We start from the raw sequence: 25,427 nt of genomic DNA, 5'->3' as shown, positions 1-25,427 counted from the left end.
CATGAACGAGCAACAAAAAACAAGAAAAACATGTCCCAAATAATTTTGTTATGAAGAAAAGTAGTCATTGTTGGAGTGGTCCGGGTTTGTAGGCTTGACCGACCATCCAAGACGTACGTTCGGCCAACTGCCGGACATCTTCTTCATGAACCCGATTTCATTGGAGTACTGTATTTCACTCGTTCAGCTGACGTTCTTTCCTTCTTTATTTGGTGTTTAACGTCGTTTTCAACCACGAAGGTTATATCGCGACGGGGAAAGGGGGGAGATGGGATAGAGCCACTTGTCAATTGTTTCTTGTTCACAAAAGCACTAATCAAAAATTTGCTCCAGGGGCTTGCAATGTAGTACAATATATTACCTTACTGGGAGAATGCAAGTTTCCAGTACAAAGGACTTAACATTTCTTACATACTGCTTGACTAAAATCTTTACAAAAATTGACTATATTCTATACAAGAAACACTTAACAAGGGTAAAAGGAGAAACAGAATCCGTTAGTCGCCTCTTACGACATGCTGGGGAGCATCGGGGAAATTCTTCCCCCTAACCCGCAGGGGGGGGGGGGGGGGGTCCCGCATACGTTGGACAGGATCTAACAGGATATCTTCTCGTGTTACACCCAAAAGGCGGTATGCAAGAAATCCCAACTAAAACATCATGTTGATGGTGGATGTTTCACTGTGACAGGGACGAATTCAACAACGACATCCATGAGATCAGGGCACACAACCCCAAGTGGCGCTACGCTCCCGCCAAACGATCTGCAGAGGAGCTGATTGATCCCATGAGCAAAAGGCTACGACCCAGAGACAAGATTCGTTCCAAGGTCAGTGTATACTCAAGATTTCTGAAAAGTATTTGAAGAGTTCCTGCTTGTACCAGACTGAGCCACAGAGATGAGGCCAATAAGCTTTGAGTCACAGTCGCTTAATTTTAAAGTAAAGCCTAGGGTGACGACTTTCTGACGTACCAAAAAAGACATACGAGCCATCAGCAGGGGTGTAATGTATAGATACGTTTTTTGTATGTTTTCTTATATAGTAAACTGTGTTAAATGCGACGTGGCTGAGACTACACCTCTGATGGCAGCACACCTTCAAGTAACAGACACTTTTTGTCATTCCTTTGTGTTGTAACTTGATAATAGATATGCCTGTAGTGAAAGGACACCTTCAATGTTGGGATATACTTTTCGTTCACAGATTCCAAAGGTGTCCAGTGTCCTTCCGTCACTGACGAGAACCGTACTGTCTGTCTATCAGAAATGTGATAATATCACGAAACTGTTTGAAGAACGTACACATTGTGCAAAGCTTTTCAATAATGTTCACAAAGCAGTCGCATTGCACTGACAGATGTGGTCACGGGACACGGAGTGGGAGTGGGGGTTCTCAGCAGACGACTCCGACCAGAGTCAGAGCGGCAGCGAGGGACGTCACTCCCCCCTGCAGCACAGCGCTACCACGTGGAAACAATGTGACGTCTGCAACCTCTGGCGCCCTCTGCCCGGTCATGTGGACTCTGATGATCTTCCAAAGACTTGGTGAGATTTCCGGAAAAGTAGCATGAACATGCCCAGCATGCATCACCTTGAAAAACAGAGTATGGCTGCCTAGGGGGGGGGAAGACAGCCATACAACCGTCCAAAAGATCGATGGCACGTTGGAATTGCAACCCACGAACTCAGAAGAAGGAGAAAAAGAAGAAGATACAGAGGGATAGCTGTGGTGAGAGGAAAGCCTATGGGAGCAGCCAAAAACTCTGTCCTCACATATTACAGGCATAGTCCATTTTTGACAGGGACAATTTAGTAAAGCGTTAGACCAAGAGGCCAGAGACTGAAGATGACCTTTAGTGGGAGGTGTTCTCTCGCCAGAGGGCCTCTCGTTACTAGTACCATTGTACCAGTAACCTTCATTTCAGATCTAAACTAAAGGAAAGAAAGTGGGGAAGGACACGAAACGGGGATTTTTGCACCCAGGAAATCCCATGTAATTAAGCAACATCTGTATTGGTGGCCCATTCCATGTGGTGTCATAGCCCGCAAAACGATTTGCAGGAGACCTGACCTTAAAACAAAAGGTTGTTTTCAAAATTGAGGCCATTACAGAAGAATCGAGGACTGGTTTCAAGTTTAGGCTCATTTCCGGAAATTCCATTCAAATACAATCGAACCCCATTTTATGACTGTCAAAAATATAAGAAAATCAAGTCTTAAAAGGGGTGGTCGGGGTCTTAAAATGAAGGTACATTTACAGAGGCTATAAACAGAACATCTGAGAAAGGATGGTCTTAAAAAGAAGGAAGTCTTAATAACTCTCTTAAATTGGGGCGGTCTTAAAAGAGAGTTTCCACTGTACTTTTTTTGTACTCTTTCTCAGTCTCTTTTTACCTCTGTTCTCTGACCCCAGGTGCTGTTTCATGAACCCGGACAGTCGCTTCAACAGATGCTGGATGGCCAGTGCACCCCCACCAGTGTACTCCGGTCACTGCACCACATTGCCTCGCCAACACACGTACACTATGGCGCCCTCCCACTGCATTGCAGCCTCTCGCCACACGGCACTCTCTCAGTGTATGACACCCGCTCACCAGTCCTCTGTTCTTCTGCTTCTCCCAGCTGTTTGCTCCGCTGCCAGCAACATCGCTTCGGGAGTGCTTGTCAGTCACACACCTTTGCTTTAAACACAGAACAATGGACCTGTGTTTGTCATTTAAAAAAAAAAAATTAAACAAGAAGGGCAAAGCCCATACGACTCACATGCTTTACACATTTTTCCTACCAAAATACATGTGACCTTGACCCAAGGTCAAGGTCATCCAAGGTCATGCAACACAAAGCTGTTAATTCAAGACATAGGAAGTACAATGGTGCTTATTGGCTCTTTCTACCATGAGATATGGTCACTTTTAGTGGTTCACTACCTTATTTTGGTCACATTTCATAAGGGTCAAAGTGACCTTGACCTTGATCATATGTGACCAAATGTGTCTCATGATGAAAGCATAACATGTGCCCCACATAATTTTTAAGTTTGAAACAGTTATCTTCCATAGTTCAGGGTCAAGGTCACTTCAAAATATGTATACAATCCAACTTTGAAGAGCTCCTGTGACCTTGACCTTGAAGCAAGGTAAACCAAACTGGTATCAAAAGATGGGGCTTACTTTGCCCTATATATCATATATAGGTGAGGTATTGAATCTCAAAAACTTCAGAGAAAATGTGAAAAATGTGAAAAATAGCTGTTTTTTAGGCAACATTTATGGCCCCTGCGACCTTGACCTTGAAGCAAGGTCAAGATGCTATGTATGTTTTTTGGGGCCTTGTCATCATACACCATCTTGCCAAATTTGGTACTGATAGACTGAATAGTGTCCAAGAAATATCCAACGTTAAAGTTTTCCGGACGGACGGACGGACGGACGGACGGACGACTCGGGTGAGTACATAGACTCACTTTTGCTTCGCATGTGAGTCAAAAACGACTGACTGTGCAAAGCTCGTCCAGTTCCGAGCCCTTGACAGCAACCTAATCAGTCACACACCTTTGGTTTAAACACAGAACAATGTACCTGTGTTTGTCATTTAGATCTGAAAACGAATGACTGTGCAAAGACTACAACGCATGTACAATCTTGACACGGAGACTCCCGGTTTCATCCTCGGGTGTACAGTCTCTATAAAAAAAAAAAAATTATTACTGTACAAAAAAACCAAAAACATGCATTCAAGCATCTTTCAGCATGTTAGAAAACAGATCTAACTGCTGAAATATTGTACCTCTGGGTGTGTGTGAGTCAATGACGTTGGTTCGTGTTTTCAGTCATAGCTAGGTGATGGTTCTTTCTTTCTTTATTTGGTGTTTAACATCGTTTTCAACCACGAAGGTTATATCGCGACGGGGAAAGGGGGGAGATGGGATAGAGCCACTTGTCAATTGTTTCTTGTTCACAAAAGCACTAATCAAAAATTTGCTCCAGGGGCTTGCAACGTAGTACAATATATTACCTTACTGGGAGAATGCAAGTTTCCAGTACAAAGGACTTAACATTTCTTACATACTGCTTGACTAAAATCTTTACAAAAATTGACTATATTCTATACAAGAAACACTTAAGGGTAAAAGGAGAAACAGAATCCGTTAGTCGCCTCTTACGACATGCTGGGGAGCATCGGGTAAATTCTTCGCCCAAACCCGCGGGGGGTCTAGGTGATGGTAAAGTGTGTGTGTGTGTGTGTGTGAATGAAGGTTGGTTTGTGTTTTCAGTCATCAGGCATGGAAATTGTCCGCCAAAAAGCAAATTTCCGCAGAGTTTTTTTTGTTGTTCCGCCGAAAAAGCAAAAGTGTCCGCCGAAAAAATTAACGGGGGAGGCAAAAATGGTACTGAAAACTGAATTTAATGGCAAACTTTGAGCTCAGATGACACCAAATTGCACAATTTGGGTTCTTTGGAGAATTTTTTTCCGGCACGCCCCCAAACACTCCTAGTAAGGCTGGGCGCTTCGCGCCGTCGATTTTGATATTACTTACAAAATTTTAGCCTTTTTTACTTTTTTCAATTCCCGTGCCTGAGTCATACCTAGCTGATGGTAAAGTTGTTCATGAATTGTCACTCATCCACTATACCTGTTTGAGAGAGAGAGAAAAAGAGAGAGGGGCAAGATACCGTCACTCATCACCATAACAAAGTGATAAAGGGAAAAAAATGTACACAATCTGACATTTGATTAGCAGATTGCCTTTTGGCCTGGTGCCAAGCCTATGAAAGGAGATTTATAAATGTTATGCAAGTTGCAACAGCTGATTTTCTTAACTTTTTTTAGGATTCCTTCTTGAACAAGCCTTTCAAAGTACATGTACAATATTTTATTATTTGCATTTTAATGTTCTTATAATTTGCATCTCTCGTCGCATCAAATGTTTTCTTCCATAAATCAACTGAACAAACTTCAAGTACACTTTTCAACAAAGGGAGGGGGAACTCTTTTCTTGCACAGTTTTAACATTTTCAGAACATGATTCAGTTCTTTGATTGTTGTCAACAATTTGTGTACAAACTCTCAACTACATCCAAAAAGCTGAATCCTAAGAAGTATTGGTGAATTCTATCAAAGAATTTCCATTCAAAAGGCCCAAACCAATATTATTTTTTTCAAGAGTATTACTGACATGTTTTTTGTTTCATAAAAGTTTTAGTTTTTGGTTTTGCTGACATGTTTTTAGTTTCAATTGACTAATTCATTATAAGATACATCATAAAGATTTTAAAAGTTTTGAATTGCTTCTGAGTGTGAGTGAGTGTGTGGGATCATGGCGAGGTTCCCAGGATAATGATCCTGATGACTCAATCAGCCATGCTGGTATTGTGGCGAGGTCGGGCAGTTAAAACGAAACAAATGAGACGGGGAAAATTCCAGAAATGGAAAAGAACTAGGAAGAAGCAACATCACTTTATCTCATCCAAACAAACACAGCTTTTCTCTCAGCACAATCATTGTATTACATGACACATACCTGATCTGGCAAGTGTCATTCACATCTATATGTTGAGATTCCATTTTGGAATAAGTACACATAACTCAAACATTTTGATCTTAGAAATGGGCATCCTGTGCATTTCATTCGAAGCCAACCTAAAAGTTGGTTTGTACTCTCCTGTCATTGTTCAACACTTTTCTACTGTTCAACCCCTAATACAATCCTTTGGAGGAAGCTGACTTCCTCTGTCAACACGCCCCTTCCAAACATATGAACATGGACACATTATATTTCACCGAAAGCCTCTGTCAGCACACAAACTTTGCTGTCACATCTAAAGAGAAACAAACAAGTCGCGTAAGGCGAAATTACTACATTTAGTCAAGCTGTGGAACTCACAGAATGAAATTGAACGTAGTCCGCCGCTAGTGCAAAAGGCAGTGAAAGTGACGAGCCTGTTTGGCGCTGTAGCGGTTGCGCTGTGCTTCATAGCACGCTTTCATGACAACCAGGTGGTCTTCCTGACTGACGCTCTGTCAGTACTACAAGCAATGACCAGTAGCAAACTGCCTCAGCTGGAACACGCTCTACACAACATCAAGAGCCTGAGGACAGTACTGCAATGGATCCCCTCCCACTGTGGTGTACAAGGAAATGAAGAGGCGGACAGGATGGCAAAGCTGGGTGCAGAAGATGAGCAAGAGAACAACCCTGTGAGCCTGACAGAGATGAAGACCATCATTAAGTCTCTGCACAGGACGCCCCAGCCACAGGACAGCTACCACCTGCTATCCAGACCACAGCAGGTGGTCATCTTCCGCCTGAGAACGGGACACAACAGACTTAACCAGCATCTCCACGGGAAGCTGCATGTTGTGCCCTCCCCCATGTGTTCTTGTGGAGAAGCAGAGCAGGACACGGCCCACATCCTACGAGACTGTAGGAACCACCAGGTGCTGAGAGAGGAAATCTGGCCATTGCCGGAGTCCCTGCACAACAAGCTGTACGGGCCAGTGGCTGCGCTGCAGAGGACCACTAATTATATCTCAAGATCTGGACTCCAAGTGTGATCGGCGATCGAAAAGAAGAAGATAGCACGCTTTACTGTACCTCTCTTCGTTTTAACTTTCTGAGCGTGTTTTTAATCCAAACATATCATATCTATATGTTTTTGGAATCAGGAACCGACAAGGAATAAGATGAAATAGTTTTTAAAACGATTTCGGAAATTTAATTTTAATCATAATTTTTATATTTTTAATTTTCAGAGCTTGTTTTTAATCCAAATATAACATATTTATATGTTTTTGGAATCAGAAAATAATGAAGAATAAGATGAACGTAAATTTGGATCGTTTTATAATTTTTTTATTTTTTTTACAATTTTCAGATTTTTAATGACCAAAGTCATCAATTAATTTTTAAGCCACCATGCTGAAATGCAATACCGAAGTCCGGCCTTCGTCGAAGATTGCTTGGCCAAAATTTCAATCAATTTGATTGAAAAATGAGGGTGTGACAGTGCCGCCTCAACTTTTACAAAAAGCCGGATATGACGTCATCAAAGACATTTATCAAAAAAATGAAAAAAAGGTCCGGGGATATCATTCCCAGGAACTCTCATGTCAAATTTTATAAAGATCGGTCCAGTAGTTTAGTCTGAATCGCTCTACACACACACACAGACACACCACGACCCTCGTCTCGATTCCCCCCTCTATGTTAAAACATTTAGTCAAAACTTGACTAAATGTAAAAACACCTGTAATGCTGGTAAGTGCACTGGCTGCACATTCATTTTGTAACTGTTATACAATCATGCCGTACAGACCTCTGATACAATTTCTCTTCCTCCCAAAACCACTGTACACACAGAACAAAAAGACACTGAAAAATGATGTAATGCTGTTGAACTTACTACCGGTATATCATATAAAATCAAAATCAAAACTAAATAAAAAATGGGAGGGTGATGCACAAAATCGAATTGTATCTCACAGGCACAACAAAAAGGACAAAACACGTAAGGTCCGAGCGACAGAATGACAGGTTCTCGTCAAAGCCAGGACCAAACTTGTAAAAGTTTGTTTTTTCAATGGCTAACGTGATCAATGTTTTATTAAGCAGAGTGATGGCAATGAGCAGAAATGATGAAAGAAAATCCCCTTGCTACACACCAAACATGACATTAAGTGCTACACTGAACTGTCACACCATACAAATTGTTTGAATCAGAACACTGTAACAAGAGGGTCTCAAACACAACTTGCTGGTATCTTTGTTAGTCCCTGGTTGAGTTTATTTGTGTGTGGTCATCTTTTCCCGCTCTTGCTCAGTCGTAGATCACGCTCAATTTCATACTGCCGCACATCTGCTCTGTTCAGGAATGCCATCCTCTCAATGTAGCTGAAACAGAAGAGAATTTATTGGTGCTGATATTACTCCCTTCCAAAGATTAGCTTGATATCATACTGAAAAGAAATCTCAACCTGTGCGTGCATGTGTGTGTGTGTGTATGTGCATGCGTGTGTTTGTGTGTGTGTGCATGTGTTTGTGCTTGTGCGAGACAGCAAGAGAATCACACCCTTCCTCACTCAAATGAATATCTCAACGGCACCATTTTTCTTGTTTTCTTTCCATGTATCTGAAAAATGTGTGTACCCAGATCAAAAATGTATGGAGAATACTCTGCTCTCCTTGGTAAAGTAACCCAAGTATACTGCATGTTGGTTTAAAAGTCTGTCTATCTTCACTCGCTCATAACTGACATCAATATATGCATTAAAGACTCACCCATCTTTTCCCTTATTGTGGATTTTAAGGTCTTCTTCTATGCCCTCCTTCTTCTTGAAACTGTCCCAGTCCATTTTGGATTTTTCCTGCAAAGAAACAGGATGTCAGATTTGTAACACATGTAGCACTACGGACACCTTTGAAAAACAACTGTGAAAATAAATAATCATGCAGAAAGAAGAGAAATTCCCAGTGAGGACAGAATAGTACATAATATGACAGAAGAATGAATGCTGTGAACAAGAAAAGCAAATGCTCATAGGATTCACTTTCATCATAACTAATATGAATCGGAAACACATTCTCTGCTGCTCTAGCTCTAAAATCATTGAAGAAAATTACAATTTCATTCTTTCTGACCCAAACAAGGCCCTCCTGAAATCTTACTATGACCAGGATCAACCAGGTTTGAGTCATGCCTAAAAGTTTCAAAGTAATAGCTTCAAATACGTTCAAAAACTTATAATTTGTGACCCCACAGTGACCTTGAAACTTGAAGCAGGTCAACCAGACCTGAGTTATGTTTGAACCGAAAGCCATCAAACCATGAGAGTATGGGAAGTTTTAATGCTCTTGCTTCAAAAATGCTTGAGAAAATGATAGGGTTAACCAGACTTGGGTCATACCAGGAGGTCATCAAAACCTACATGTTTCTACTTTAGTTTGTTTTGTTCACAACCGGCTGGCCGGCCATTCAGAAAGAGAATGCTTATTACTATGACTCATGACGGGCGCTGTGGCGGGGTGGTAAGACGTCGGCCTCTTAATCGGAAGGTCGAGGGTTCGAATCCCGGCCGTGGCCGCCTGGTGGGTTAAGTGTGGAGATTTTTCCGATCTCCCAGGTCAACTTATGCGCAGACCTGCTAGTGGCTTATCCCCCTTCGTGTGTACACGCAAGCACAAGACCAAGTGCGCACGGAAAAGATCCTGTAATCCATGTCAGAGTTCGGTGGGTTATAGAAACACGAAAATACCCAGCATGCTTCCTCCGAAAGCGGCGTATGGCTGCCTAAATGGCGGGGTAAAAACGGTCATACACGTAAAATTCCACTCGTGCAAAAACACGATATGAACGAAGAAGAAGAAGACTATGACTCACTGATTACTCAGATGAGCCTAAAATACAGCCATATTGATACACCTCATGTATAAATCATGGCAAGAGAAGAGAGAAATAATCAGTCATAGTGACAAGGAAGAAGTTGAGCAAAAACGGGGGAAAAGGAAACATACCGACCAACAACAACAAAACAACAAAAAATTAGGTAGAAAACACTTTTTTTTTTTTTTTTTTTTTTTTAGAAATCCACAGAAATAAAGAAAGGCAGCAGGACTGACAGATGGGGAAAAAAGCCATGACTGACCAACACCAAAGCAACTGTTGACTTACTAATGTTCCCATCTTCTGTTTTTTGCCGATCTTGTTGAGCAGATTGCCAAGGCCTCCGCTGGCTGGTGCAGGACGCTTTACACCTCTGAGAACATTATAACAGTTTCACACACAATTGAACAGAGTGAACATACACAATACAGAGGTACCTGCCATGCGACGACCCTCCGATAAGAGGACATCTGTCAAGAAAGGACACCTTCTACTGTTCCATTGTCTATTTTTGTATCAAAATATTCCTATCAAAAAAGGCCACCTGTAAAGTAACAATTGGTTGATCCCCAAGGGTGTCCTTTCATCACAGGTACCATTGTACTGTGTAACACACATTTAAATGAAGGACAAAAACTCATCAGTTTATCAGTGAGGTAAAATCTTCAGATAACCATCTGCACAACACTCTCAGCTTTCTAGTAAACATTGCAATTACTTCTAGTAATATTCTGATGTCTGAACATTCATTATCATATATGCAGAGCCTGTCTTTCTAACAAAAAGAAACGTAAAAAAGAAAGAAAGAAAGAGAAAATCCATACACTGATCAGATAGATCCTCAATATATTATGTCTGAAATACAATTTAGTTTATTGTTAGTGAGATTAACAAGCTACACACCAAATTTAAGCTCAAACGACCTATAAACACCAGATATCTGAGTGCGGACAAACAGACAGATAGAGTGAAACCTATACACCCCAACTTCGGCCTAGGGATTAGTCTATCATCCCTGTCTCTGATGAGCGTCATCATCTCCCTCCACTCTACAATTCCTTTGCATCTCATCATAACATTACAACTTAACTAAGATCATAATATTACAAGATTAGTAAGAAGGAACACGACAATAATTGTCATCAAAACAGCTTACAAAATGCTGCTTCCAGGCGCATCAGATGTGGTGGCTGGCAGTTTTGTGGCGGATGGTACTGTTGACGATGATGGTGATGGTATACTTAAAGATGCCTGCTCTTGTTCCTTCCTCTCTTCCTCCTTCTTCAGTTCTTCTTTCGCCTCCTTAGAGTCGGCATCCACCTCCTTAGTAACTCTGATGACAAAGGGAAAAGATGTTACTGTCACACTTTTCCCAGCCCTTTATTTCTTCACAAAATCTTATTAATTGGTAACACCCAGCCAACACAAGTCAAGTCAAGAAGATTCCAATAATGCAACATTGAGAAACTACGCTTGTAGTCTCAGTAGTTAGGAGCACAATTAGGGCAGGGATAGAAAAAAACATTCTTAAAATGTAAAAAAAAAAAAGCACCAAAACCTTTTCCTTTCTCTTCTGAGATTTATTTCTTACATGCAGGTTGCTACCCAGCTGTCGAAAATGCTGTCACCAGAGCACACCAAAGGGAATAAAACAAGTTGTTACATTAAAGGTGGTCGTCTACATTTTTGCTTTTTTTCAATAATCTTATGGTTAGATTTCGCTAAAAAGTTATGTCAGATGATGAATGAACCATGGGGAAAAAAGTTATAGAAAAAAAATATATGTAAAAAAAGATTTTATTTTTGGGTAGCGTGACTCACGCTTCCAATATTTTGTTTTCTGTTTGCTGAGAACATGTGCTTTGCCTAAAAATACTGACCAATCAAATTCATGTCACTATGCTTATAGCCACGCCCAAACAAGTGCAGCAACAGTTTGACACTGGAGCGCTGTCCACGCTTTTGTTTAAACGCACGAAATGCACGGGATTTGAGAGGAGTTTTGCGCTTGGCATATTCCAAATAAGGATATCCTACTATGAGTACTACGCTGGAATACTACAATGAATTTTCAAACGGCTACACTGGCTTCGTCTTTCCTGATCGAAAGGGGGTGTATTGTTGATATTTGTAGATAATAGACTCTGCATTTTAATGGTCAAATGGCGATTTCGGTATAAAAATGTAGACAAGGACCTTTAAAGAACTGCAAGATCACATGACAGGATGTGTGAGCTTTGGCAGTGAAGCCGGTTCTTCTCACATATATTTAACTTTCAGCAAAAACTTGTGTTAAATGAGCCAGTCAGTAATGGGGATTGAAGGCAGGGAAATATGTTAGGCTCTACAATAGTTTTAATTTACATATCTCAACTTAAATAGACCACAAACAAAAGGGAAGCAAAACATTAAGAAATAGGTACGACATTGAAATACAATCTTACTTGATTTCTTCCCCAGCAAAGTCAAAGACTTTAGTGATGGTTATCTTTTTACTAGCTGGCTGTGACGCACTGGAGGCTGAGGTTGTGTTGGTGGTATTCTTGGAAACGGCAGAACTGGCAGGGCTGTTGGTCGTCTGAAAACATAATGTGGAATTAGAGCAAAACTGGCCGCCATTAAATGTCACATACAGTGATACCACAAATTATGCGTGTCAAATGTAAGTGCACCTTAAATCACTGCACAGTTTTCAAGATAAATCATAAATTTGCTGAGACCAAACACATCCAAATGTTAAAAAAACTACACCAAGATAAAGAAGTCCCTTTCCGGAACCCGGCCTAACCATGCAACCATTATTCTTATCTGTGTGGGAAAGCCCATACTTAACATTTAGACTATAATTTTGACACATTGTATTGCTGTGGAAGCCCATACTTGACATTTAGACTATAATTTTGACACATTGTATTACTGTGGAAGCCCATACTTAACATTTAGACTATAATTTTGACACATTGTATTACTGTGGAAGCCCATACTTAACATTTAGACTATAATTTTGACACATTGTATAACTGTGGAACCCCCCTTCTATGACACCCCCCCTCAATTTAAGACTCCCTCCCTTTTAAGACCCGTTTTTCTCAGATTTTCTGCTCATAACCTCTGTAAATTTAACCTCCCCTTTTTAAAGACTCACTCCCTTGTAAGACCTGATTTTTGGAGGTCTGAAAAGGGGGGTTCCCCTGTATCATCAGTTTAAATGCATTCACTTTCAAAGTAAAAATGGTATGAGGATGTACTTGTTTGGTGGCAGTGGATGCTGGTGATGCTTTAGGAGGAGGTCTGGCAGCAGGCTTGACATCACAGAGAAATCTTGACCATAAGTCATTCTCTTTTTTCTTTTCCTTCTCAGCCTTTTTTGCTGCCTCCTCTTCTTGAATTTTCTTTGCCAGCTCTGTATTTTCTGCATCTCCATTAGTTTCTTTCTCAGCATTGTTGTCTTCTTCTAGCTTGATGCCTCCTTTTCTTTTTCTGAAAAATTGAACACAATTTAAATAAATCAAGATAATACAACAGAGACACACTCATGATACAGCTACAAAGTTGAACCCTTTCAGCACACAGAGTACAGACTTATCACTCAGCCAAGCACTGACTGTATGGCTGTGCTGCACTGCTGAAAACCGCCTGCTCAACCACCTAGGGGTAGCTTCAGTTATGCGGCTCTAACTTTAAAACTAATCAACCAAACTCCACCATTCTTATTGTAAAAAACCCCCTTGAATGAACCATGTGTTTCTTGTTTTAAAGCAATACTCACAGTTTGTGTTCCTGCCCATGAGAAAAACACGTAACCCAAAAGCACAACAGATAAACAGGAACTTCAGAGCACCGATCACTGTCACTCGTGGTTAGTTGCAGAGACATTTCTTCTTCAAAATCGAATTGCGAATCGACCATTCCATTGTACTCTTCACCACTATCACTGAATGCAGCTAATTGATCGGTTGGTTCCTCTTGAATTTGCAGCAATACTTCAGCAAACGGAACACACTGCCGAGTCCTGAACGAACCTGCCTGAGAACTCATGATTCGCTGCGTTTGAATTTGATTCAGGAATGATGCAAAAAAACTCCGCTCAATTCAACTTCAAACTTCCCAAACAAAGGCAAAATGTGCGCGGTAAGTCAGAGAAGGAAGTGACCTTTGACTTGACCTGCTTTACGACCTTCTCTTGTTCGCTGACAGGAGAGTTCAACCAAGTTAAGTAACTGCATTGTGCTCCGGTTGTCTGCTAGCGCGTCGCCGAACAGCGCCTACAGTGTTCAAGCAGGCAGTCGCCGATCGGTGCCTAATGTGCTAAAAGGGTTAAGTTAATAACAATTATGACACATGCTCTGCTCATCTTTGAACTCTTGCTCTCTCTCTTGGGGGTTCAACACAATAGGTAAATGTAAATGAGAAGTTATACACTTTTCATCAATGTTTTCTGCAGCGACTTCCACTCATTTTCTCATATTCTTATGTGTCCCAATTATGTAAATCTGAAAAGGTTTATTCTTCGCTGATGAACAAAAACAACAGTTACTATGCAATACAGAATCAATATATTATTACCTTGGCGTCACATCACCCTTGCTCTGCTTTTTCCCTCGAGTTTTCTTGGAGCCTGTAGCGGTGCCAGCATCATCACCCAAGACTGACAGGTCTTCCTCATCCCCTGAGTTTTCCTCTTCACTGCCTAGATCACCATCTGAAACAGTTAATCAAATTAATGTTATAAATTTACGTCTTGTACATATGCATGCATAATTGAGCAGATAATTTTGCGATCAATGCTAACATTATTAGTGATAATTACTATAGTATTTCTAGTCATGTTGAACTTTAGCGTGATAAATTCATGAATAGCTCACAATCCATTGACGCTTTTGACTTATTTTTGATACAAGTCCCTTTAATCAAACCAGAATATTTATTGTGAAATTAATTGAGGGATTGAGCTCCGAACTTAAGCAGAATTAAATAATTTGGTCAATTGATCAACGAAAATGATGAGAAAATGCATACGAAATATCAACAGAGTTGCCTCCCTTCCTTTGGCTTTGAAACAGCGGCTTTGCTGATGTTTTCCTTCAAAAACGCATGAAACAGACCTGTGCACACTCAAAACGCTCATCAGTAGTAAACAAACCAAATTTCAGTAGTTTTTAAAATGTTTGAGTAGTAAGCTGTAACGACAGTTCAAGACATAATTCTGCTCACAAAGCACACAAACTGAAACACTATGACGCAGTAGAATGGGAATTACTATAATTTATTAACAAGCCAAGGTGAAACATGAACACTGTTGTAACATTTGTTCTGAAAATGTCTTTGGTCTCGTTATTCTGGTCTCCTTTGCTGGATTTTATGATCTCCAGGTTGTCTTGAGAATAACTGGACTTTTAGCACTGTTGTGCCGTTTTCTTCTTCTTTGGTGACAGAGCTGGTGTCTCCTCTTCACTATCTTAATCTAGCACTCTTTTTACATTTAGTCAAGTTTTGACTAAATGTTTTAAACATAGAGGGGGGAATCGAGACGAGGGTCGTGGTGTGTGTGTGTGTGTGTGTGTGTGTGTGTATGTGTGTCTGTCTGTCTGTGTGTGTGTGTGTGTGTAGAGCGATTCAGACTAAACTACTGGGCCGATCTTTATGAAATTTGACATGAGAGTTCCTGGGTATGATATCCCCGGACGTTTTTTTCCTTTTTTTCGATAAATACCTTTGATGACGTCATATCCGGCTTTTTGTAAAAGTTGAGGCGGCACTGTCACACCCTCATTTTTCCATTAAAATGATTGAAATTTTGGCAAAGCAATCTTCGACGAAGGCCGGGATTTGGTATTGCATTTCAGCTTGGTGGCTTAAAAACTAATGAGTGAGTTTGGTCATTAAAAATCGGAAACTTGTAATTAAAATTATTTTTTTATTAAACGATCCAAAAACAATTTCATCTTATTCTGCGTCATTTTCTGATTCCAAAAACATATACATATGTTATATTTGGATTAAAAAACAAGCTCTGAAAATTAAAAATATAAAAATTAACTTACGGTCACGAAGCGAATTTGCCATTTGACACCACTTTGCTATAGGAACGCAGAGCAGTTGCTTATAACTATAAGAGTACAAAGAAACGAAAACAATCTGATGCTGCACAGCCTTTGCTGTGACGTAGATTACATTTTCACAATTTCGACACTGAACCGCATCAACACTCGGAGCGTCATTCGACGCCATTTTGCGAAGGTACGCTTCACTTTCGATTCATGGTATCAAAGTATGCTGGGAACAAACACAGACAAAAACAATCAAACACACACACACACGAAACTAATGCTTCATGGCAGTTTATTGTCGGAGTTTGGAACACACTTGGAGTGTGTATCGACCTAGAAACGGTTGTAACTATGTGAATGTACATTATTTGCCAACCCTCGACACTCCGAAAAAGAGATAGCGGAAGTCCATACGTCAGACTGATTTTTCATTGGCTACTTCCTAACGACTTGTTAGGGGGCATTTCATTGGCTACAGATTTATAACAGAGCTTTTCATTGCCGGAGTGTATACAGACTCATCGATTCTGTATACACTCGGAGTGCGTATAGATTTTGCCTATCACTTATTTCACTTTTACTTGAGGTAACACTAGCGAACTTTAAAAAAACAACGTTTACTAAGCCTGGGGCACCGACAGACCCATTTTAACCAGCTCTACTTAAAACTCCACTCGCTGAACTTAAAACGTCCAAAAGTGTACAAAGAAGAGCAACTAAGTTACTCCCAGAAATAAGTGATCTGTCTTATGCCTTTATGGCAAACGTCTGAAAGCCCTAAATCTACCATCCCTCAAACACAGAAGAACCAGAGGAGATCTGATTCAGACATAAGATTTTAAACCAACTGGACGATATTGACAGCTTATATTTTTTTGCTGAGACAGTGAGAGCGTGTGTGATAAAACAAGAAATAATGTTGATAAATTGTACATGTATACAGTTTGCAAAAACAAATGTGCGAAAATTTACATTTAGCAATAGAGTGGCACCAGTTTGGAACTTACTATCTCACAAAACTAAAACGGCTACTAACCTCAACAGACTCAAGAACCAACTGGACACAGAAATATTTATGAAATCAAGTTTGAATGAGTACGATGAGTGACCATTGTCACACAAGTTACAAATTATGCATGCAACACAGACCAATGTATTAATACGATGTTCTGGTTCTGGTTCTAAACTAATGATGGGACGTATAAAGGCCACGAGGCCTATCTCATTCAATGAGTTTGTCCCTATACCTATACCTAAGAGTTCCTAATCCTATACAGGGCAACTATCCTCACTGATTAGTGCGCCTAATGTCCATAGTCTTTCGTTGTGTAACTTAATATGTACGTTAATGATGACCCTGCCTTCAGCTGAGTAATACTGCTGTTTGAACATCAAACCCATCAAATTGTATTAAAACTATTATGTAAACATGTAAACAGTACGTTGACTGGCAAAATCACAATGAAACGCACGAGGGGGGAAAAACCCGCCTTACACTTTTACAGTTACACTACAAAAAGCAGGGCCTTCTGAACAGAAACGTTTCTTACCTGTCGGAACATAATCAACGTCTTCTTCGGAGTCGTAATCTTCTTCGTCTGACATTCTGCTGCTTGAATTTAAAGAACGAGGTATACAAGAAAAACCTGTGTTTCAAAATTCAAGCTTCTCGATACAAAAGGTAATCAGTCTGACCGCATAACGCAATTCATGTTCTGGAGTTATCTCCCTTCCGGACTGTTCGCTGATTATAACTTTCAGGAATAAAACGTTTAGGAATAGAAGAGAAATGTGGCTTTCAATCCCATCCCCACCCTGCCCCCTCCTTTTCAGTCTTGGAAGACTGGTACATTTGTGTCAGCGTGTTACAAGTTTTTACTGATTTTGTCTGTTACTGAAAAAAGTCGTGATGCACTCCAGCTGTGTAAGTGGTTGCCTTTGACTTTGTGTATGTATGCAAAAGGTTCAAACCCAAACTTGGCAGCTCTCTTTCATGTCTGCAGGTGAGTCACAAAATGTCAAATATTTCATTTGAAAAGCTGTTGTTTTGTTTGTTTGCTTACATGTTTGTTGACTGTTGGTTTCTTTTTTTATTCTAAATACTTTTAGTTTAATGCCAATCCACCACACACACACACACACACACACACAGGAGCTCAATCAACAAATTGCTGTGACACTTGACAATAACAGACATGAGATTTTGAAAATGGCATTCAGTGTAAAAGGTTGGGGTCAGGCTGAGCGATGGCGCCTGAAATTAAAGAGAATAATGACCTCTTAGAAAATCTTTGGGTTTGAATTTTGCTTATAGACAGCAGAAAGACGGTGACACACATCAAGCATGAACAAAATAGAAATGTCTCAGTACTGTACTTATAAGCACACAATATTGCATAAAGTCATAAAAACCAAAATTGTCTTACAAAATCATTTTTATTCTTGTTGCATGGTGTATTACTTGAAAAAATGGCTTGCGTTCCTGAAAGCAACTGATTTATAACATACACAAATGAACACATCTTTCTCTGATACCATTATTCTTGTCAAGCAGCATAAGCTTGCCAAAACCATCACAACACAATCATCAGTATCATTCCATTTCAAATCAAATTCAAAAATTGCATGTCTGAGAGACAAAAAAAAGTAGTGAGGATGCAACATATAATACCAATAAAAATATATCCAGCTAAGGTGGTACACAATTAGAAATTAAGTACACAGATCCACATGTACACAAATTGACTCTATGAGCAAACATCATGTATAAGCATCATTAAGCTCTCAACTACTTTGATACAGGCAACCAAAGCCTACAGAGAAATGTGCTTTCTATCATGGGTGTGTACTTGATAAAAATGTTTGCATACAGAGCATAACTGATATAATGTCAACCCATCCTGTTTCAACCCTCTATAAAGAAATTTAGATTTTTCTACAATCTCACGATCAAATACTATTTTCTTGTTTTTCTTATCACCAACAACACTGTCTTGTAGCTGTCTTCCCCTTGTATCTAAAAAGTACAGGCAATGAACTGATTTACATGTTTTTGAAAATATTGCACACAAATTTCTGAAAATGAGAACAAGTGTGGATTTTGTTTGGAGTATTCTGCTTTCAACCAAAGATTCTGTTTTGCATTTTCTTTCAAAAGCAGCAAGACAGTTCTCAAAGTAATTCCTGAATCAAAAATCACACCAGAATGACAAGAGCATGGAAAAAGCTAAAGTAAAATACAAATATGATATTTCACAATCTGGAATGCAGGAAAGTGCATGAAAGCCACTCCTTCCTAAATTATTAACTAACACAAAATGAACCCAAATATAAAAGACACCATTTTTGTTTATTCAAAATTGCAACGGAGACCCAACTGCACTCTATGTTCCTGTATGCTTGAGCAAGACATTTAGCTACAAAAGTCACAGCTTCCCAAAAACAACAAAAAAGAAAGACATGACATATTTACAGTTAACAACCTACTTAAATAAATGATTTTTTTTTATCAAAACTTACAATCAGTCTGCAAACAAACAAAATGAAATAAAAGGGAAAAGTTACACATCAGAAGTAAACACTGAAACCTCCTCTGGGATCTGCAAAACAACTTTAGATTACATATGAGAGGTACACTGTGTTATGAAGTCATATATTTACACTAAAACAGAACTTTGTAGAAGATAAGGAATCAATAGATTTCCAGAAAATCAAAACAAAACAAAAACCAGACAAATAAGTATAAGTCCAAAACATCTGAAAAATTAACACAAGCAGTACTTGTGCCATTTCATGCAGGTATACATCTATACAAACAAAACGAAACTGACAAGGGCTAAACATTCTATTAACAATTTAGCATAGCTGTTATAACTCAATGAAAAAGAAATGGATATATATGCATACCAAAAACAAAAAGATTCTGTTAATGCCACTATAAGCTGCTAAATTAACTTATTTTGTAAAGTGTTTTTTAACAAATTTCTAACAATTGAAAGACTTTCAGACCTACAGGACCATCATGACCTGATTGACCACACAGGAATGCTTGAAATGACGTCACGGAAAGAAAACTACAACAAATAATGTCTTGGTGATCTAAACCAACAATTCATCACTTGCTGACCTAAACAATTCAACTTTTAGACACAATTTTTCTTACATAGCAAAAACCATTACATGTAGTTCCTAACTTAAACAATGAAACTTTCAGATACAGGTTTTCATTTTATTTTTATACACAAACATGGCAAAAACCCTGGTGTGAAAATGTACAGGTCTGATTGCAAAGTGCGGGTGCAGATGACCTAAATGCTGATCTGTCCCTTCGAAATGTTTTCTCCTTTTGTTCTGGCCAAGTCAAACAAAGAAGGCCGAACTGCAGTTTGCCCATCCATTCTTCCAAGCCACATAGTCTAGCGTCTCCTGTGCTAAAAAAACGTCATTTCAGGCACACGTCAGATAAAACTGTTTATCAACTTCTTAAGCTGAAGAAGACCATTGGACAGCAAGTCAGATGAGCGTTACACTTCACAATTGTTTGAACCCTCTACTGAAATACGTTCTTCTTCTTCTGCGTTCGTGGGCTGAAACTCCCACGTACACTCGTGTTTTTTGCACGAGTGGAATTTTACGTGTATGACCGTTTTTTACCCCGCCATTTAGGCAGCCATACGCCGTTTTCGGAGGAGCTGAAACACGTTAATCATCTTGCAACATGGGCTAATCAGTTTTAGACGCTATGCCGTGCGCAATACTTGCCCAACCAGGCTCACACTCTACATAGCCTTCTTCACCCTTTCAGGCATGGGAATTGAAAAAAGTAAAAAAGGCTGAAAATCTGTAAGTAATAGCAAAGTCGACGGCGCAAAACGCCTTGCCTTACAAGGGGGTTCCGCCGGAATTTTTGTTTCTCCAAAGAACCCAAATGGTGCAATTTGGTGTCATCTTAGCTCCCAAGTTTGCCATGAAATTCAGTTTTTAGAACCATTTTTGCCTCCACCATTTATTTTTTCGGCGGTGGACACTTTTGCTTTTTCGGCGGAACAAAATAATTCGGCGGAAATTTGCCTTTCGGCGGACAATTCCCATGCCTGCCTTTACAGTCAAACCCCCTCTTAAGACTTCCTCCTTTTCAAGACCCTGTTTTCTCAGATTTTCTGTTTCTAACCTTAGTAAATTTACCCCCATTTTAAGACTCCTTCACTTTTAAGTACTTTTTTACTCCAATTTGTGGAGGGGGGGGGGCTCCACTGTATATCTGCTTCAAGGTGTGCAGACTCCTGCAAATACTTCCTTCCCAATGTGAAAACCAGTATTCACATCCACAAAACCCTAGCTTAACAATAATCATGCATGCACAAAGATCACAAATGCAACCTGCCCACATCAAGGAAACAACAAGATCAAATTCAATCAAAAGAATGGAATGACATTTTATCCATACATAAAACTACAACAGTAACTCCAGTTACAATGCTACGACATTCCAGGTTACAGCTGAAGAGGATACAAATCATTGTATACACACATCAAAAAACAATGTACACCAATACATACAGATATGACGCCAAAAGATTGAATGGATACATTCACATCCAAATGTCAGGACGGTATTTAACACAAAATGCTTTCAAAATGCAGAAAATATAGTGGGGGGTTGGGGTGAGTTGAAGGATTTTTCTTTTAGTTTTGTTTTACAATGCCAATTCCTTCTATCAATAACTGTATACCAAACTAGCATACAAACACTACAATTTAGTAGTTGGAATTTTCCATTACAAACACTAGCATGTCTTGTTTTATAATTGTCCATGACTGTCATGATACTAGTCAAGGAAAGTGTCACTCCTACCCTTGTCCTTCTTCATATTTACCGCACCAGGCAGTATCAATAAAAGAGCAGCTTGGAGGGGGATGGTGGGGAGTGTAATAGTCTCAGCGCAGGGAAACCCAGAAAGTAAAGGGGGATGGGATGGTATGAACAAAGATGTTTAAAAGGAGAAACATATGGTGTATGCAGTCACCACAGACACAGTAACCAATCATTTACTGAAACAAATTTTAATGAAAAATTATGAAGTCTCAAAAAGAAGACCTTCAGTTGAGCAGCTAGGTGCAGGAAGAGTTTTTGTATAAATGGATTCTTACCAAAAATTACGGAAAGCTGTCATGAAATAACTCAAAAGTACCTTCTTACAAAGGAGCACTGACCTCTTTTTGATGCGGAAGGTGCAAGTGAAAAGCTGCTCTACTTCTAGTGAATGAGGAAGAAGAAGAAGCTGCTCTACTTCTAGTGAATGAGGAAGAAGAAGAAGCTGCTCTACTTCTAACGTCCCTACAAGGATACAGTAAAGAAGGAACTTGAATCTAAATGACTAACTCACATCCAGCAGCTCTCGGTGGAGATTACTAACATTTATTCTTCCTTACATTTTACTTGCAATGCTTTTGCCAAAACAGGAAAACATTCTTCGCAACTGCAACCAAACCAGATATTTTCAGCGCGCTATCACAACTGCGCAATGTCAATTAACATGAACCTAACTCCATAAACAAGTGAAGATGGTGTTGTTGCCTTGACCACCATGCTATCCTCTACCAGTCCAGTTTAGGGGCCTGTTGATACATGTTTATTGTTATACACGTGCAGGCTTGGAGTCACAGGAGTCAAGGAAGTTCCTTGTCTAGCAGACAGCAGGCGTCGTTCTGGTTTCCAGGTCGTGCTGAAGCTGAGTGTGCACAGCGCCAGCTACGCTCCTTTGCTGGACCAGTGAGGGAACTGCAACACGCATAAGTTCACTCGTTATGGCCACATGCTGTCGTTATTAATACTTCCAGTGATGCAACTGCAACATGCTATACAGAAGCTTACAAGCAGTCACGCAAATCATTTCTTTAACTCACTTTTGTTTTTTAAGTATGAATCCTGTTCTCACCTGAACTAGTAACGTACGCACACACACATACACACACCATCACCCTCATCTGGTTCCCAGTCTATCGGAATACATTTAGTCCGAACTTGACAAACGTTAAAAGATATGTGAAGAGAGAGAGAGAGAGATGGGTAGAGAGAGTCAAAGATCACCTAACCACCATACATCTACAGAAGAGGGAAAACTACTGACCGTATCCCATGCCCTGCAGGAAGAGTCTGAAGGCTTCGCACACTTTGCCCGGCTGTTCCTCCAGAGGCATGCCACCACAGTCGGCCAGCTGTCAACATCACACAATTCAAATAACACATGGTCACATCAAGTTTCCTTTTTAATCAGTTAAGCCACTGCCCCCTGAACCGCCCGGCATGGCCCGCCGGAAGTGCCCTATGAAATCCCTGAAACGCCCGGCATGGCCCGCTAAACACTAGGTCACCTACTTTCACTTTCGCTTTGAGCCTTACCCATAAGGCCTTGCGACCGGATGTGATTAATGCACTTCCTTCCGGCTGCTTCATTCTAGCGTTTGCAGAGTTTGAATCGATGCGATAGTGTGTTAGCTGTGAATTTTCAAAGTTTGAGATTTTTTGTCTGACATTATGGCGTTGAACGAAGGTTTGGAAGTATGGTGTTCGATCATGGGGAACTCAGATGACGATTCTGACACGCCTTTCGAAGGTTTTCTACTTGAAGAGGTGAAAGGGGATGAGTCTGACATCGATCTGGGTGTTGTTATTCGACAACAGGACTTTCGGGAGGATTTTTCTGGGAGTTTCAACATATATTGGTGTAAATGAGGACTGAAGGCTGACACGTTGGACGTTTTTGAAGAACACTTGCTGGATTGTTTTTTTTTAAAAACATTTATTACATCGGAAGTGGACAGAACATACTTGCATATGAAACTATAGTGTATTCTCGAGTTATTCTGCCATCTTCATATATAAATGTGAGTACTCTATGATTTTATATGAATTGTTTTGCTTTGTATGTGTGCATGTTGTGCTGAGTAGTTTCCCATTGCTCAGGATTAAGAAGGCTGCCTGCCATTTTTTTGTCAGGGGGCATTGGGTTAAGCCACTGAAGTCATTGTCTGTGGTCTTATTTAGTTTTGGTTTAAAGAAACGACGATAAGGTTCACCTCGAAATATGTCTTTGAAATGAAGAGTCTACATGTATCAGAGGGTAAAGAAAAAACAACCAATTGCAGTGAAAAAAAACAACAAAACAAAAAACAACCTAGAATAAAACTTAAAATAATATCATCTGTTCATGCAAGAGAGATCTGGCTGTTATTCATTCATGCAGACCTGCCAACCCTTGTGAAACCTGAAGTCTAACAATTCACATAATTTTTCAGCCTAGCAAATGGTGTTTTAGTGTAGCATTGTCTAAATCTAATGTGCACATCCACATTTAGGCTGTTTCTCGCAAGAATAGACATTTAAAAAAAGTTAATTTTAAACAAGTCGCATGAAGCGATATAAAAACATTTAGTCAAGATCAACACCACAAACAAGTCATCGCCGAGACTCCATTCAGATAGTCTCGGCTAACCTTACCGAAAACCGAGACGGGTCACGCTCGCCTCCGCGAAGCACACTTCCGTAGTACTTACTGAACCTATTTTCTTTCATTCTGAGCACATTTATAGAGTAAACATGACATATCTATATATTTTTGAATTCAGGAGAAGATGAAGAATACAATGCAATCATTTTTTAATCTGTTTCTGAAAATGCGATTTTAATGACAACTTTAATTAGCAAACTCATTAATTATTCTTAAGCCTCCAAGCTGAAATGCAATACCAAAGTCAGGGCTTCGTCGAAGGTTACTTGACCAAAATTTCAACCAATTTGGTTGAAAAATGAGAGCGTGACAGTGCCACCTCAACTTTCACGAAAAGCCGGATATGACGTCATGAAAAACATTTATAAAAAATATAAATAAAAACGTCTGGGGATATTATACTCAGGAACTCTCATGTAAAGTTTCATGAAGATCGGTCCAGTACTTTTCTCTGAATCGCTGTACACACACACACACACACACACCACGACCCTCATCTCGATTCCCCCTCTATGTTAAAACATTTAGTCAAATCTTGACTTAATGTAAAAACGAAACATAATGGCCAATAGAGAGTGTCTGCCACTTTTCAGTGTGGACAATGTTTTATGACACAAATTTTGACTGCAATGAAATTCGGAAACGAGTACCAGAACTCACAAAAGAGAGCTAACTGTTGCATGCTTGTGATTATTTGTTTGAGCGTAGCAATTCTAAGCTGGGCTTAACAGCGCAGCGTGATACACTGAAAGCGTAGCAGTTGGCAGCTCTGTTCAAGTAAAAAAAGATAAAGGAATGTGCCTACCTTGATGAAGTCTGTCTCCTCAGGCAGCATCCTGCCGTTCATCTCCACCACATCGTCAATGTGCGGCGAGTCATCACCCACCAGCATTAGACTGCGGCATCTGAAAATCAAGGCATCATCACTATGGATCTGCATCTTCTGATAGCACCGCCTTGCCAGAGATGGGACAAAAAACAGGAACCGTGGCACAACAGCACAATGAACTTCTTTTTCTGTTTTTTTTAAATTTTTTTTTTTATTCCAAGAAGAAAAAGCACCACAGAGGCATATAACAATCACAGACGAATCAAATCCAATCGGTAAGTAGAAAAACGCAGACGGTGTTAACACGTCAGCGAAAAAGGGTGAAGTGAAGGTGACGCGCCCGTGTGATCAGATGTCCCGTGTGATCGGATGACTCAGCTTTGGCGCCAAGCGCTACTAGTGACATCCGGTAAGGGCGGTCACTCTGGGGTATAACTCTAGTTTCACTTTCGTTTTCCTTTCGGTAGTTAAGGGGTTATATGCAAAATAACATTGTGTTTGGTAAATCTAAATTAATAAGTTTCGTTCATCTCATGTGTTGTTTGCCATTGGGTCGATGTACTTGTGAATGTTTTGTCTTGTCAAAAATTAAATGTTCCCATGACGAACCATTCTAGTTTTTTTTATTTATTCTTCTGACATGTTCTACGGAAGTTC

The 25,427-nt window shown here is 39.9% G+C and overlaps 3 protein-coding genes across 5 annotated transcripts in view; 1 reads left to right on the top strand and 2 right to left on the bottom strand.

Annotated features, from left to right (window-relative positions):
- The first annotated feature begins 564 nt into the window (after window positions 1-564).
- LOC138971257 (uncharacterized) lies at window positions 565-2,883 on the top strand. Its single transcript, XM_070343963.1, has 3 exons — window positions 565-829; window positions 1,359-1,546; window positions 2,415-2,883. Exons 1-3 carry the CDS (start codon window positions 674-676, stop codon window positions 2,686-2,688), a joined length of 618 nt encoding a protein of 205 aa, XP_070200064.1. The 5' UTR covers window positions 565-673; the 3' UTR covers window positions 2,689-2,883.
- Window positions 2,884-6,582: 3,699 nt separating this feature from the next.
- Window positions 6,583-17,154, bottom strand: LOC138971250 (craniofacial development protein 1-like). Its single transcript, XM_070343951.1, has 8 exons — window positions 16,982-17,154; window positions 13,948-14,083; window positions 12,630-12,861; window positions 11,826-11,959; window positions 10,538-10,714; window positions 9,670-9,754; window positions 8,280-8,365; window positions 6,583-7,892 (listed from the first exon to the last, which is right to left on the bottom strand). Exons 1-8 carry the CDS (start codon window positions 17,034-17,036, stop codon window positions 7,799-7,801), a joined length of 999 nt encoding a protein of 332 aa, XP_070200052.1. The 5' UTR covers window positions 17,037-17,154; the 3' UTR covers window positions 6,583-7,798.
- Window positions 17,155-17,848: 694 nt separating this feature from the next.
- The window catches only part of LOC138971230 (protein NDRG3-like), a 30,008-nt gene continuing 22,429 nt past the window's right edge, over window positions 17,849-25,427 (bottom strand). For all 3 annotated transcript variants that reach the window (XM_070343921.1, XM_070343930.1, XM_070343936.1), the window contains 3 exons: window positions 24,747-24,846; window positions 22,562-22,649; window positions 17,849-22,212 (listed from right to left, as the gene is read on the bottom strand). In XM_070343921.1, the coding sequence (XP_070200022.1) occupies window positions 22,118-22,212; window positions 22,562-22,649; window positions 24,747-24,846 (283 nt within the window). In that variant the 3' untranslated portion in view covers window positions 17,849-22,117. The remainder of the gene's footprint in view (window positions 22,213-22,561; window positions 22,650-24,746; window positions 24,847-25,427) is intronic.

This window comes from Littorina saxatilis, linkage group LG1, assembly GCF_037325665.1.
Source record: "Littorina saxatilis isolate snail1 linkage group LG1, US_GU_Lsax_2.0, whole genome shotgun sequence".
In the NCBI taxonomy this organism is placed as follows: domain Eukaryota; kingdom Metazoa; phylum Mollusca; class Gastropoda; order Littorinimorpha; family Littorinidae; genus Littorina; species Littorina saxatilis.
The sequence above is the reverse complement of the archived record's forward strand: the minus strand, read 5'-3'. Positions and strand labels throughout refer to the sequence as shown.